The sequence below is a fragment of the Esox lucius genome, chromosome 3, assembly GCF_011004845.1.
Source record: "Esox lucius isolate fEsoLuc1 chromosome 3, fEsoLuc1.pri, whole genome shotgun sequence".
In the NCBI taxonomy this organism is placed as follows: Eukaryota; Metazoa; Chordata; class Actinopteri; order Esociformes; family Esocidae; genus Esox; species Esox lucius.
Window position 1 is genome coordinate 17769014 of NC_047571.1, and position 12972 is coordinate 17781985.

Consider the following 12972-nt stretch of genomic DNA (forward strand, 5'->3'; position numbering starts at 1 on the left):
TTTTTTAAAAACCCATACCTGATCTGATTAAAATTACAGGTCAACCAAATCCAATCAGAAATATGTCAGAGATGAGGAATTAACTAGTCTAATTTGCATGGATATATATCCAACACAGATTTATCCAAAAAACACAAAATGCATGGTTCATTGGCCAGCGACACTGACAAATTATTTTGTCTTGTCTTGCTTTCAATGTTACCATTCCTATTTTTTAAAGCCTTTTCATAATTGTCCTAATTACCTCCAGATCTGCAGAGATTCTGAAAGTTATTTTGTAGATGCAGTGTGCAGACAATTGAGACAGTTGTATTACTGTGTGTAGACACTGCAAATCTGAACCAGATCGGGATCAGATTAAGACCGACCCAGAAGACAACCACATGTTTATGACAGCTGTAAATACAGAGTATGGATCTTACCTGTACTGCTGTCTTGTGTCACATCTGCCAGCATTTGTTTCTCGAAGTTTAGTGGCCAGAACTCGGATTATATTCAGGAACAGCATAAAATTCACCTTTGAAAACAATGACACAATGTTCCACTCCGAAGCCAAACACATAAAATAACCATTGTCTCTATCATCACGGCAGACTATTTATATTGGTCAGTAATTTTGGTAGGTAAACGTGTCAATTGAAAATATTAAATGTCTTTATGCCAATTAGCATTTTCAATTGACATGTTTACTTACCAATATTGCTGTTAGAATTGGCACTTGATAGATCCACTTCAGATTGCCTGCGCTTAGGTCCCAACACCTGTAAATGATAAACAGGGTATTTATGAAAAATAAATAGAAATACATATGATTGTGTAACCAAACAATTTCAGTAACTAATGTGTTTCTGTTTATTCTACTGTAACATCAACACATGACAAAGGTGGCAATCCTTACAGACCATTTACACACTGGCTTTTGTATATAAAAAACTGCCTGCACAAAAACATTTCTTATTCTGAAAACTGGCAGAATCAATGTGTCAGGCTAGTTGTAGGTATTTTCCCCTAGGTAGGCTAGGGGAATTAGGTGCTATTATGTAAATTCTCCAATTCAAGTCATTTAGTTTTGGACAAATACTCCTTTAACATTATAAGAGGATTGTTTATGCAATTTCAGTTTTCAGAGCAAACATTAACAATGTTAATGAATGTTTGCAAAGAACGTACTCTGTGTCTGCCAAGGTAGCTCTCACAATCGCCCACGCTGTCACAAACATAGCTGGGACCCCTGCAAATGAACAACAAACAACAAACATCAGCAAAGTTCTCAAAACAAAAGAAAGAGTTGCTACCCCTGAAAAAAATGAAGGTAATAAACTACAGTCACGCAAACAATGATTCAATACAAGATGTAATTTTTCTCAGAATATTGTAGTGAATTCCCGTCAAAATGACCCTTGTATAACTGTTAATATGGTGATGCAGTTGGGCGACACAGCATCCACATTGTATGCGCTGTGCTTACATCATCGATACGCACAGTGTGTACAATGCAGGAGCAGTACAGCCTAGTTCTCTGAACCATATTTGAGTTTCGTATATAAGAGTATGTACACAACATGTGAAGCCAGTGAATAGTTGATAATACAGTTGATCAATCAGCTGTCTGACAAAATGTATACAACACATTTGAAATGGCTATTGAATATAATTGATGAATAGATGTGCCTGAAATGGCAAAATGAGGGGAGCAGGACCAAAAAGCTGAAAGGAGCAGCTTCTGGGGATAACAAAAATGACATGCCCCCCTCAAAATAATGTTTATTATTGTTTGGCCTTTCTAGTGTTTAAGGGGAATTTTTAGCTTGTTCGATTTCATTAGTAGCAGTGCATCTGTAGTAGTAAAGTCTGTTATCACTCACCCCATCCAATCAAAGTGAATCCCCAGAGGTACTTCCTGTCTGAGAAGAAGGTCATGAAGATGAGGCTGTGGAGGTACAGACCCTCTACCAGAATCCAGTAGTAGTTGGTGGCCAGTAAATACAGGAACAAGGTTACTGCCACCTTGCAACCAACCTAAAGGAAATACAACATACACAAGGAGCGTTTGTGGCATTCCAATTATTCACATTACCATAAATTGATTTAAGCATGATATTACTATGATTGCATGGTCCATCAAGCAAGTTCATTCATCCTATTCTCTCTTTTAGGACAGTTGGTTTCAGGAACATTTGTCATTACTATCTCAATAAAGGTCAAATGCGGTGATAGCACATTTCTATCTGAAGGCAGTGTGCTTTGGGGTCCATTAGAAAAGTAATAAAATGTTAAATGGATGATGGACAACCCTATGTACAGTAGGCAATGAGTGTTTGTAGAGAATCAATTAGTTTCCCACAGTTAGTATACTTTGCAGGTGCATCATTCTCTGCTAATGAATCCTGCACAGCTTGTGCTGAAAGTGGAAATAGAATACATACAGTGCAATGAAAAAGCATTTGCCCCATATCAGATGTTTTTCATTTTTGCTTGTTTTTGGTATTAAATGCTATCAGATCATTAACCAAAATGTATCATAAATAAAAGAATACAATGGAGAGCATTTCATTCATTTATTAAAGAGTAATGCAACACCCAATGAAACTTGTGAAAAAGTAATTCCTCCCCTAAACTGGTAACGCCACCTGGTTACACCACCTATGCCAACATTTGGCTGCAGCACTGACTGAAACTAAATGCATCCATATGTTATTGATTAGTCTCTCAAAGCAACATGGAGGTTTTTTGGCCCACTCCTCCATGCAGAACAGATTTAACTCTTTGATATTTTGATGAACTGCTCATTCCAGGTCCTGCCACAACATTTCAATGGGTTTAGGTCTGGATTCCTAGTAGGTCATAGTAACAGTTCAATATGTACAATATATTGTTCTTCAACCATTCTGATGTAGACTTGCTTGTGTATTACAGATCATTGTCTTGCTGTGCTTTAGAGTCAACACAGATTGATGGCCAGACATTCTCATGGGGAATTCTCTAATACAAAGCACCATTCAAGGTTCCTGAGAGCAAGTTATCCAGGTCCTGATACAGCAAAGCATCCACAATCCATGACACACTCATGTCCATGCTTGACCCTCAGTATGATTTTCTTAATGTTTTTTTGCAAGACATAATAGGGCCTACTGTATGTTGCCCAAACTGTTCCACTTTTGACTCATTTATCCATAGAATATTGTTCCAGAATTTAGGTTAATGTTCTTCTTAGTGAGCAGTGGTTTCTTCCACTGCCAGGAATCCATTTTTTAAACAATGTCTTTCTGATGGTGGAGTCATGAAACCTGGCATTTGCTGAGGCGAGAGGTTAGCAAATCCCTGGCTGTTGTTTCAAGGTTTAAGTTGTGACTTCCTGGATGATTTTACATCTTGCTCTTGGATAGAGTTAGGCAGGATGGCCACTAATGGGAAGATTCAATACTGTCCCAAACCTTATGATTGTGGGTCTGTCAGAAAATGGCTTTGGAAATGAAATAGCTTCCTAACCCTTTCCAGACGGATAGGCGTCAACAATGTTGAATATCATGCTGAATATGTACAGTGTACATGCTTGCTCAGAGTAATAACGTTCATTAATGGGGTTCTTGTTGCATGTTGTCAATTACGACAAGAATTAAGTCAGGCCTCTGCATCCATAATTCATGTATAGCCTTTTGTATATACATTTAACAAATGCTTTCTGAAAAAATATTTGTATAGGAAATAGCATTAAAGGCCATTTTTATATAATTTTCAAATATTATTCTGTTATTTATTTTTAATACCCACTGGGATTATACAATCCCACAAAATGATAAATGATACACCTTATTTATATTGTAAGTTAATTGTATGAATTGGCTTAGTACAACTTGGGAAATTATGTGAAAAAAATTTTGTTGGTTAATACTGTGTTGATCAAACCTGGAGCTGATGATGAAATGTAAACAACAGCAAATCCCTGATGGTTTAGTCAGTGTATGCACTGAGAAGCCAACCACTAAGTCAGCCTGTCCTACTCTTTCTACCAGAGTACGGTACCTGATAGCAGCTGCTTCTTTTAGCCTGACAGGTTCAATCTGAGCAGGGATAATACATGCAATCCAATCTTTGTTTTCTCCTTTCTCTCAAACTTTGAATCAGCGTTATAATCCGGATTCACTTGGTAAATCAGGAAATCCTTTGTGACAAATTTAGAAATGCTCTGCAGGTAATGTGACAGTGACAATAATGGAGAAAAAAAAGAACATGAAAAGGGATGCTTTAGAATCTTTCAGTTAATCTGGAAGGGATGTTTTACAATAGTTACTTTGTAAACAGTAAGTATTTATAATAATATGTTCTATGTGCATAAATAAATCAGAGGTACCATTTGGTCGTTGACTTGATTATCCAGGTAATTACAGGTCTCACACAACACATTTCCTCTAGTCTGGGTACACGGTGAAGAACTTACAAACTGTGTTTTGTTAGCTGGAGGAGCCTCGGTGATGGATTTAAGATCTTCCACACTGACTTTTTCCATGTCCTCCAGGGCAGAGCCAGAGTATAGCACCACATCCTTTACAAAGATGCTGATGCCTCGTAGCATGAAGGACACAAACAGGTGCATATGGATGTAGTTCCTGGTGCAATGCAACCGCCTTAAGAGGTTAAGAGGAGAGAGACATGCAATAATCATGTTGGGCTAATATTAAGTAAAATATGCTTACAGTACTCATAAAAACCATAATAGAAAAAAACACAAATCCTTGTGCAAAACCTCCAAGTATCTGTTGCTACTAAGCCATTATAACTCTATTAACCCATATTTAAATCTTACCAAGGTGGTTTGTGTGTAAAGGGGTGAGGGTTTTCAACAGTGTGTAAAGTATGTATGTACATGCAGGTTACTGTGTGAGTGTGTGTGTTTTTACACTTTTCAGAACAATACTCATCCTTATTAGAGCCAGCTGAATTCCGTGCTGACTATAAAACATTCTTGAGATTTAGGGTCTTGAAAAGCACAAATATTGAATTGCAAGGCTCAAAGTAAGCTGTAAAAACAAAATTGCAAGCATGTGTTGGACAGCTCCAAAATCCCATGAATTTTCTCCCGGACAGGCATAAGTTTCTTTCAAATCAACATTTGATGCCGATTTAATTGATAAACATACTATATACTAAACTTGAATCAGTAATCTATATTCTGACATTAGCTTTTTATGTCAATCTCAGACATCCAGTGATATATAAATATATTACTTAAAATGAAACCAATTCATCTGATACTATTCTAAAAACCTTTATCAGTGTAAGCCTATAGGGTAACACTCTGGCAAGCAGGGAGTATATATAACAAGTAACAGCTGAAAACCCATGAATCATTATGCCCTCATTATTTGATTGACTACAGTGTGTCTAACCACTAAAGTCAATCCCATTAGTGAACTGGCGATTGGACAAGCTCTTCTTTGGGGAATATTGATTTTGGAAGTTGTGGAAAGTCCCCAAGTGCACTGGGTGGAAGAGGAAGAACACTTCAGCTAATGTTCAATATGTGTCCCACGGTTTCTCCCCAGAAAACATTTATGAACCTGCCTCTGTCATGTCTGAGGGTTTTAAAAGCCTGACATGTTGACGGGAAGGGGGTGATGTGGCTGGAGTGCTCCTGAACACGCTGCCGGGACGTCAGCCCAGACCTTAGGGACCCCAGAGAAGCCTTATTAAAATAATTTGGCCCATAGATTTCCTGGTGCCAGTTTAGGGTCTCTCTCTTAGAAAAATGGTTACTCCCTTCTGAATAGCCTTGGTTAGGCTTTAAGTCACGTTGAGCAGAACGTTTGTAAACACAACTTCATACCAACTCCCTGGATTTGATATCCCCCCTCCGCTAAACAAAAATGAGCAAATAATGGTGAGGTTTCCCTGCATTAATCAGCCAAAAGATAAATGAAACTATTCACTGTAAGATGTTGAATTAATTCGATCTTGTGTGTGAGGCTAAGTGTTTACACTGCTAAACATTAGTATTAGTATAAGTAACTCTTTGTAAAAAAAAAGAAGAAAAAAAAGGTCTACAAGCAAATTCACTAGATATGAAAGTGACTGAGTTACCAATCGATTGCTTGTTCACCAGGCCTTGATGGTTTTAGCTTAGTGATGACAATATTTAAATTAGGCTGAAGCTGTACACCAATATATTACTCATCTCTTCATGTAAACACCACACTAAGCGAACAGAATAAAACAAATGCTGAACCATAGCTTTTCTATGGATCTTTGAGGCCTTAGATCAATAAATACAAAAGAAACAAAAAATATATAAATGTCAGCAAGATGAGGCACGAATCCCAATCACATGTTGGCCTTAAAGCAACAACCTCAAAAGGAACCATTGCTAATTCTTCAAAAAATTTAATGAAAATGTTAAATCTTAAACAAACACATTTTGTATTTTTGAACCACATAACACATTTAAAGGGTAATTTCACCCTGGGAGAACCTTAGGTGGTTTGTATCATATTAGAGATTTTTAGGACAGTGAGATGTGGGTATTGACTTACTGCGTCTTTTGGATACTGTAGGTTTAGAAGCTACAGTAACTATTGAGATCTGTGGCTAGCAGTCATTATGGAAAACACATAGCTATGATTTTGAGATTTGGCTACTGTTGTCAAAACTGCATATCTATCAGCTACAGCATTGGAGACTAACCATGCTTGATAGCGATCTGCCTGTCTACTGTATAATATACATGAGTATAATTTTTTATACATATTAAACAAATGGAAATTCACTTTAGTTTACTCTAGCTAGTTGCTGAACATTAGTAGAACAAACAGTGACAACCAGATTTAGTGAAAAGTTGAGAAGGCATGAATTTGCTCCACAAAATGCTTGTCAAATCATTTTAATTGTAAAAATAAATACATTCTCTAGTCAACAGGAAATTATGGTTGGAAATAGTTATTTCTTTTGGCAAATGTGTGTTAATGTTATTGTTAGTTGGCATGTTATAAGTTGGATCAATGAATGTGCTATTTTCCCATGAGCTCTGTAACATGTGGGGGCTTTAGGTACTGGCACCCATCAAATTACATAAGTTTCCTTGTAATGTACAGCCAAGAACTGAACACCACATGGCCATGAACAGACGAATACAGATGTCCAATCTACTGCAAAATGCAATGTAGATTGCATGTAGATTGTATTGAGATGGTGCGTTTTTATCACATAAATGTATCATTATAAACATTCCTAATTAGTGCATTTAGTAGATGAGCTATGGTGAGATTTGGGTAGGTGAATATTGACTGAAAATTCCCAACAATAAGCACTCACCGGAAATAACCCAGTATGACCACAGCCACCATCAGTGACCCCAGAGAGATGGAGTAGCCCACTGTGTAGATAAGGTACAGACGGTGAAATACTTCCTGTTGAGACTACAAGGACATATGAAGGAGAAATGTTAGAGAAATGGAGTAGTCCACTCTGTAGATTCTGTTGGGAGAGAAAATGACATGCTTATGAGGAACATCATGGTATCAAGACAGGAGTGAGTTGTCTGCTGAGTACTGAGAGTACAGGCGTAGGGTGCGGGCCCTGGTGCAGCCATACCCCCTGCACCCCCCATAGTTACGCCAGAGACTGAGCGGTATCAACCTTGTTGTTGTAAAAGTGTTCGATGGGTTCATAATTAGTAGCTGGTGTGTTACATTGATTCTTTTATTTTTCAAACACATTATTAAATGTGATTACACGTGATTACACAAGACATTCCAGTTACAGAATAATGTCCCCATACATTTTCTGGAAGTTGACATGGGCCTCTGTGCCTCACTGTAAAACATTTTAGAGGCACTGCGGAAAATATTACTCCCGACAAGCAAATAAGTTGAAAGCTACGAACATCAATCTATTACATCAGACCTAAAACAAAACAGCATGCATCACAAAGTTAAAAAATTGGTAATGTCATGTTGTGCAACTGATCCGAGGTCAAAGATCATGTCACGATGTGCGACCTGTACAAGCCTTTGATTAGATTCTGAATTTATTGCTTCTGAAAACAAGCTACCCACCAAAAGACTGACGCTCACCAGGCAAAATGCTTATCACGCAGCAACAAACCTGGGATGGAGGTGTGACCAGAGGTTTCTAATAAACAGAATATTTGGCTTAAGAGATGTGCCGTGCTGACAAATGTCCTGGGCGGGTTGCGGTATATGTTGAGGCTTCCAGCAGGAGATTAACGAGCAAGCAGCCAGAGTACATAATACTTGAGAGGTGAGATATTAGCACACCAGGGTTCAAATATAATTTGTTTTCTTTCTGGCTGCACTTAATTAAACTTCCCTGGCACAATGGAACCAGAATTGTTCCAAAAACAAATATCCCATTCACTCAAATTCCAGGCAGTACTCTTGATCAAACTATCAAACAAATGCTTTTATAATTCGTGTCTCGCCTTTAGCAAGCTATCCATGGTCTCCGGGTAAACACAATGGGTAAGGCCTTCTCTGGGGCCTATTGAAACCAGAGCCTTCTGCACTGTTGTTATTGTTTATGGGTGTGGACCCAGGGCCAAACTTAAAGGTTCCTAAATTGTGGTGCCAGGCTGATGAATTTGATTTGGTGCATATGCAATTTTTAAACTGGAGCAACTTTTGGTACTATGAATCCTGGGACCAGAACATAAATTAGATCAATGAGATAAAGACATGATTGTTAAGGATCAAGAGACTAACTGAATGAATGGAATTCCATTTTGTGAAGACAATGGAATATAAAAAAGAAATAGGTTCAAATGTATTTTTATATTTGTTTACAATACTTGAACCAGTGGAAGAGCAGCTCCTTGTGAGGTGTTGGGTGTAGACAAACTCAACTGTGGTCATTGGCCTTCAAGGCAACCTATTCTAAGCAAGATGTTTTTAGGGATACTTCCTGGTTTAGCAGGCAGTGAGATTAGAAGTGGGAAGGCCTGGTAGGAAGTGCATCAGAAGCACTGGTCTTTGACACCTAAGCAGTCTGCTGTGACGACTGGGGGGATAATCACTCGTTGGAAGTTACACAGTTAGGAGGGTGAAAGGGGGTATTTGCGACTGCCTAAAATGTCTTCAGGTGACATGTCTTTGGTAGCCTCATACACAGTACCAGACTGATCCATGTAGCAAGCAATGAAGTCATCTTGCAATATCAGGCAGCTAGCAATGCAAGTATTTTGCCCCTTTTGGAAGCATTGTTCATCTAAATGGTAACCTTATCCCTAGGCTATGTGAGTCTGGCACAAGAACCATTTGATTTTGGCCTTTAGGTAGTGACCCAATCTTTCTATAGGCGTGACCTTATCAAGTACAGTAATTTTTTTATATTTTGTATTTAGTTGATCTGGAGTGACTGCGTAACTAAAGTGTAAATGTATAGTTCACCCAAGGGCCTATTTTCTGACCAATCAAATAAAACTGTCAATACATATTTTAAAACACATGCACAAAGCTCAAACAATAGATTGAAATATCACTCTGGCCACAACGGCCTTCATCCCAGCCCACTATCAGTGTCTCATGTCTCTGAGATAGCTGACAGTGTGTAATAGTTTAACTAAATGCATGCTTTGATGGATATGACTCACCTTGTCATTGTTTGGGTTATAGGCTGACAGGAATTCTGCACACTCGCTGTAGTTGGCCCATGTTTTGTTGGTGGTCAGTTCCCACGATCCATTGACGTCACAACGACGATAGGCTCGTCCTATAGAATACAAGAGATATACACACTTCAAAAATCTCCCATAGATATTGCTGTTGTATACTAGGTTACTGTCCTTGACAACTTCCTATTATAAAACAGCAATTAATAGTAGTGTTAAAAAAAAAAAAACTTGCTTTTCAAATAAACAATTTGTTAACTGGAATGTAATCACTACAGAAAGGAAATACATTTAAACTTTTTAAATCATTACATGTCCTTAAATAAAAATTATATATTTACAGTACCTCACAAAAGTGAGTACACTCCACACATTTTAGCAAATATTTGATTATATCTTTTCATGTGACAATACTGAAGAAATGACACTTTGCTACAATGTAAAGTAGTGAGTGTACAGCTTGTATAACAGTGAAAATTTGCTGTCCCCTCAAAATAATTCAACACACAGCCATTAATGTCTAAACTGCAGGCAACAAAAGTGAGTACACCCCTAAGTGAAAATGTCCAAATTGGGCCCAATTAGCCATTTTCCCTCCCCGGAATCTGAATCTCATTATAAGCTTTGTTGCTGGCTGGCACCAAACCAACCAGCCTGTAAATAATGCCCAGAAACAAGGATATTTTCAGTATTGTCAGTTAGAGAGACAGCATGCAGTTAAGTAAGTAACGTCTACCTTCACAATGGCAGCAGTAAATGTTTTAAATTTCAGTAAAATGTGTTCTTAATAATCGCTTTAAATAATTTCAATGCAAGCTGTTTTTGTGTTTTTTTTTTCTTATCTCAAATCAGATTATCTGTCACTTATTAAAATCTGTTTCGGTTAGATGACTACTAAGGTGACATGTGATCATGTTAACTTTTTATTTGTTGATGGTCTACAGCAGGGGCACTAATCTCTCACCCTACAAGCCTACCTCATCATCAATTGTACTCACCTTATGTCCTACATCTAAATAAGTCCTCTGTTTAGAGGGTTGCAATTAATAAACAGAGTGTGAGTTTTTGGGGTCTACAGTATACAGCAAAATTCTACGGTGAACAGCACACAATCAAAGAGATATTGCAATGTGTAGTATATTATTCTTCAGCACATTACTAACTTACATAGTAAAACACAGACCCTGACAGTGGTGCATGATTAACATTTCAAAATGTTCAATATTTGAACAGATGACTTGATATGACCTGTAAACCAAAGGTTAGAAAGTATTGAGGCCTTCAAAGAGAAGCGTTATTATAAAAATGTTAAATGATCATAAAGGTTGTAATGATACACCAGAACATTTTCACTTATGTTATAAAGTTATGGTTATGTTGAATTGTGTGTTCACTCAACCCCCAAAAAATCTACATTGAATCTATGGTATTTTGTTTTGCAAATTACAATCAGTTGCCTTACAGTTGTTTGTTAAATCCATAATTTACTTTTATTTCTTATTTTTGTTATTGATATAGTAGTCTATGCATTTCAACTGCTGCTCAGTGCTTGTAAATAAAACGTTATAAGATCTTTTTTTCAGCTACCTTGGCTATACTGTAGCATGATTGATTTATTATTACACTAAACACTGATTGTTTGGACTAGTGTAGACAATGAAATGTGTAGACTATTTATTGCTTGTGCTACTGCAATATCTGTAAATCAAAACAAATAGTGTTCAAAATATAATATTCGAAATGTTCAACCCGCCACCAACTTCCAGCTGCCTCAAATATTAAACAGAGACATGGGCTGCATCATCCTGTTGACCAAATGAGTTAAAGCTTCAGAGAAATATCAATGTTTGTGTAAAATGTGCAGAAAGAAATATTTGCATCCTTAGCGTTGAGAAAGAGGTGTCCTGATGTGTGTGTGTGTGGGGGGGGGGGGGGGGGGGGTTAAAAACTCCATACATAGCCACCACATAAAGTATGATAATGTGTTTACAGTGCAGTAAGCACTTTGATATACAATTTAAAATGTAATCTGCCAAGATTGCATTATTGTATAATTGTTGAACTGCAGTTCACCCGTGACCAGTCTTACCCCTATGGTTGAAGTCATAGATGTACTCTGGACAGGCAGTGGACACCAGCTTCCCAGGAGATCCCTCAGGCCAACAAACAAGGCCATCCCACTCTGGGGAGCAGTAACCATCTGCAGGAGTAGAGAGAAATCAGTAGTGACATTTTAACCTATTGAGTTCACTGCCATGGACATTACACCGCTGTGGGCTTCTTCATTATATTACTGTGCTACAGTGTGAAGCTGTTCAGTTGAGTTGTTCTCTGAAAATGATAGACAAATTAAGTTGAACCCAATGTCCTGACCATAATGATCACTTAGCAATAGCACCAGCGGCCTTTTAATTGGTTGCCAGCCAATTTCATGTACTGTGTTCACAAAACCATTTATCCAGAACAGTCTAGTTGTTGCCCTAAAAACTACAACTTAGGCTCAACAAACCATCATACAAAAACTTTACAATTATGTGTCAAGAAAGAGAGTTGTTAGTTAATGTTGAGTTATCTATTTAAAATGGAGCTGTAATGTAGAGGTCACAAAATAACTCTAAGCAGGCATGTTTCAAATGATACACAGAAGCGATGCCTTTATCTGTTATTTACTGTGGTTGGCTTAATAAGCATCAAATACCTTGAAAACAATTTCCTGTTATCTGCAATGTCGGAAGTAGGATTATCACTTTCTGAAGAAGAACATGACATAAAAGTATGGACACTCCAGCTCTATGACCCTGACAAAAATAAGAAGCAAAGCGCACAATTCCTCCCGGCTCTAATCCTTAACCAGAAGGCAACACAAACTTCAGGTATCTTAAAATGAAAAGACAAATCTAATATTTCCTCACTCCCATAACATTGTTGCTGAATTGCTAGCTACAGTCCGGATTTGAGTAATCTCTGCTATTTAATAATAAAGTATGTCATCTAAGTGGTTTTGTTTTCGTTAGAATGATAGCTAGCTAAGGTTTTTAGCAGTTACAATCGGGAGTGAACAGCTAATGCAACAGGTAGTTGCAATCCTGAATGCTGAACAAAAGCTGTGAAGCTTGCTATGTTTTCCTTCCTTGGTCCTGCATTTACAATGCATCCTAATATAATTTTTTATAAGTATGGTCCACATCTGCAGTAGTGCAAGTGCTGGCTAGCTGGAATCTTTACATTTCTATTGCTGTGTTGGGACTGATGTTGCAGCCAAAACAGTCATAGCCTCAAGGCCTGCTTTAGCGTCAACTGTTAAAAGGTGGCAAAGCAGTTCATACACATACACAGGCAGATTGATATCGACA

At 37.7% G+C, this 12972-nt stretch overlaps 1 protein-coding gene across 2 annotated transcripts in view; it reads right to left on the reverse strand.

Annotated features, from left to right (window-relative positions):
• Positions 1–12972, reverse strand: part of pth1r (parathyroid hormone 1 receptor) — a 70704-nt gene that overhangs the window by 8262 nt on the left and 49470 nt on the right. For both annotated transcript variants that reach the window (XM_020042020.3, XM_034288649.1), the window contains 8 exons: positions 11709–11819; positions 9602–9720; positions 7306–7409; positions 4439–4625; positions 1866–2019; positions 1171–1231; positions 695–761; positions 423–517 (listed from right to left, as the gene is read on the reverse strand). In XM_020042020.3, coding sequence (XP_019897579.1) covers positions 423–517; positions 695–761; positions 1171–1231; positions 1866–2019; positions 4439–4625; positions 7306–7409; positions 9602–9720; positions 11709–11819 — 898 coding nt within the window. The remainder of the gene's footprint in view (positions 1–422; positions 518–694; positions 762–1170; positions 1232–1865; positions 2020–4438; positions 4626–7305; positions 7410–9601; positions 9721–11708; positions 11820–12972) is intronic.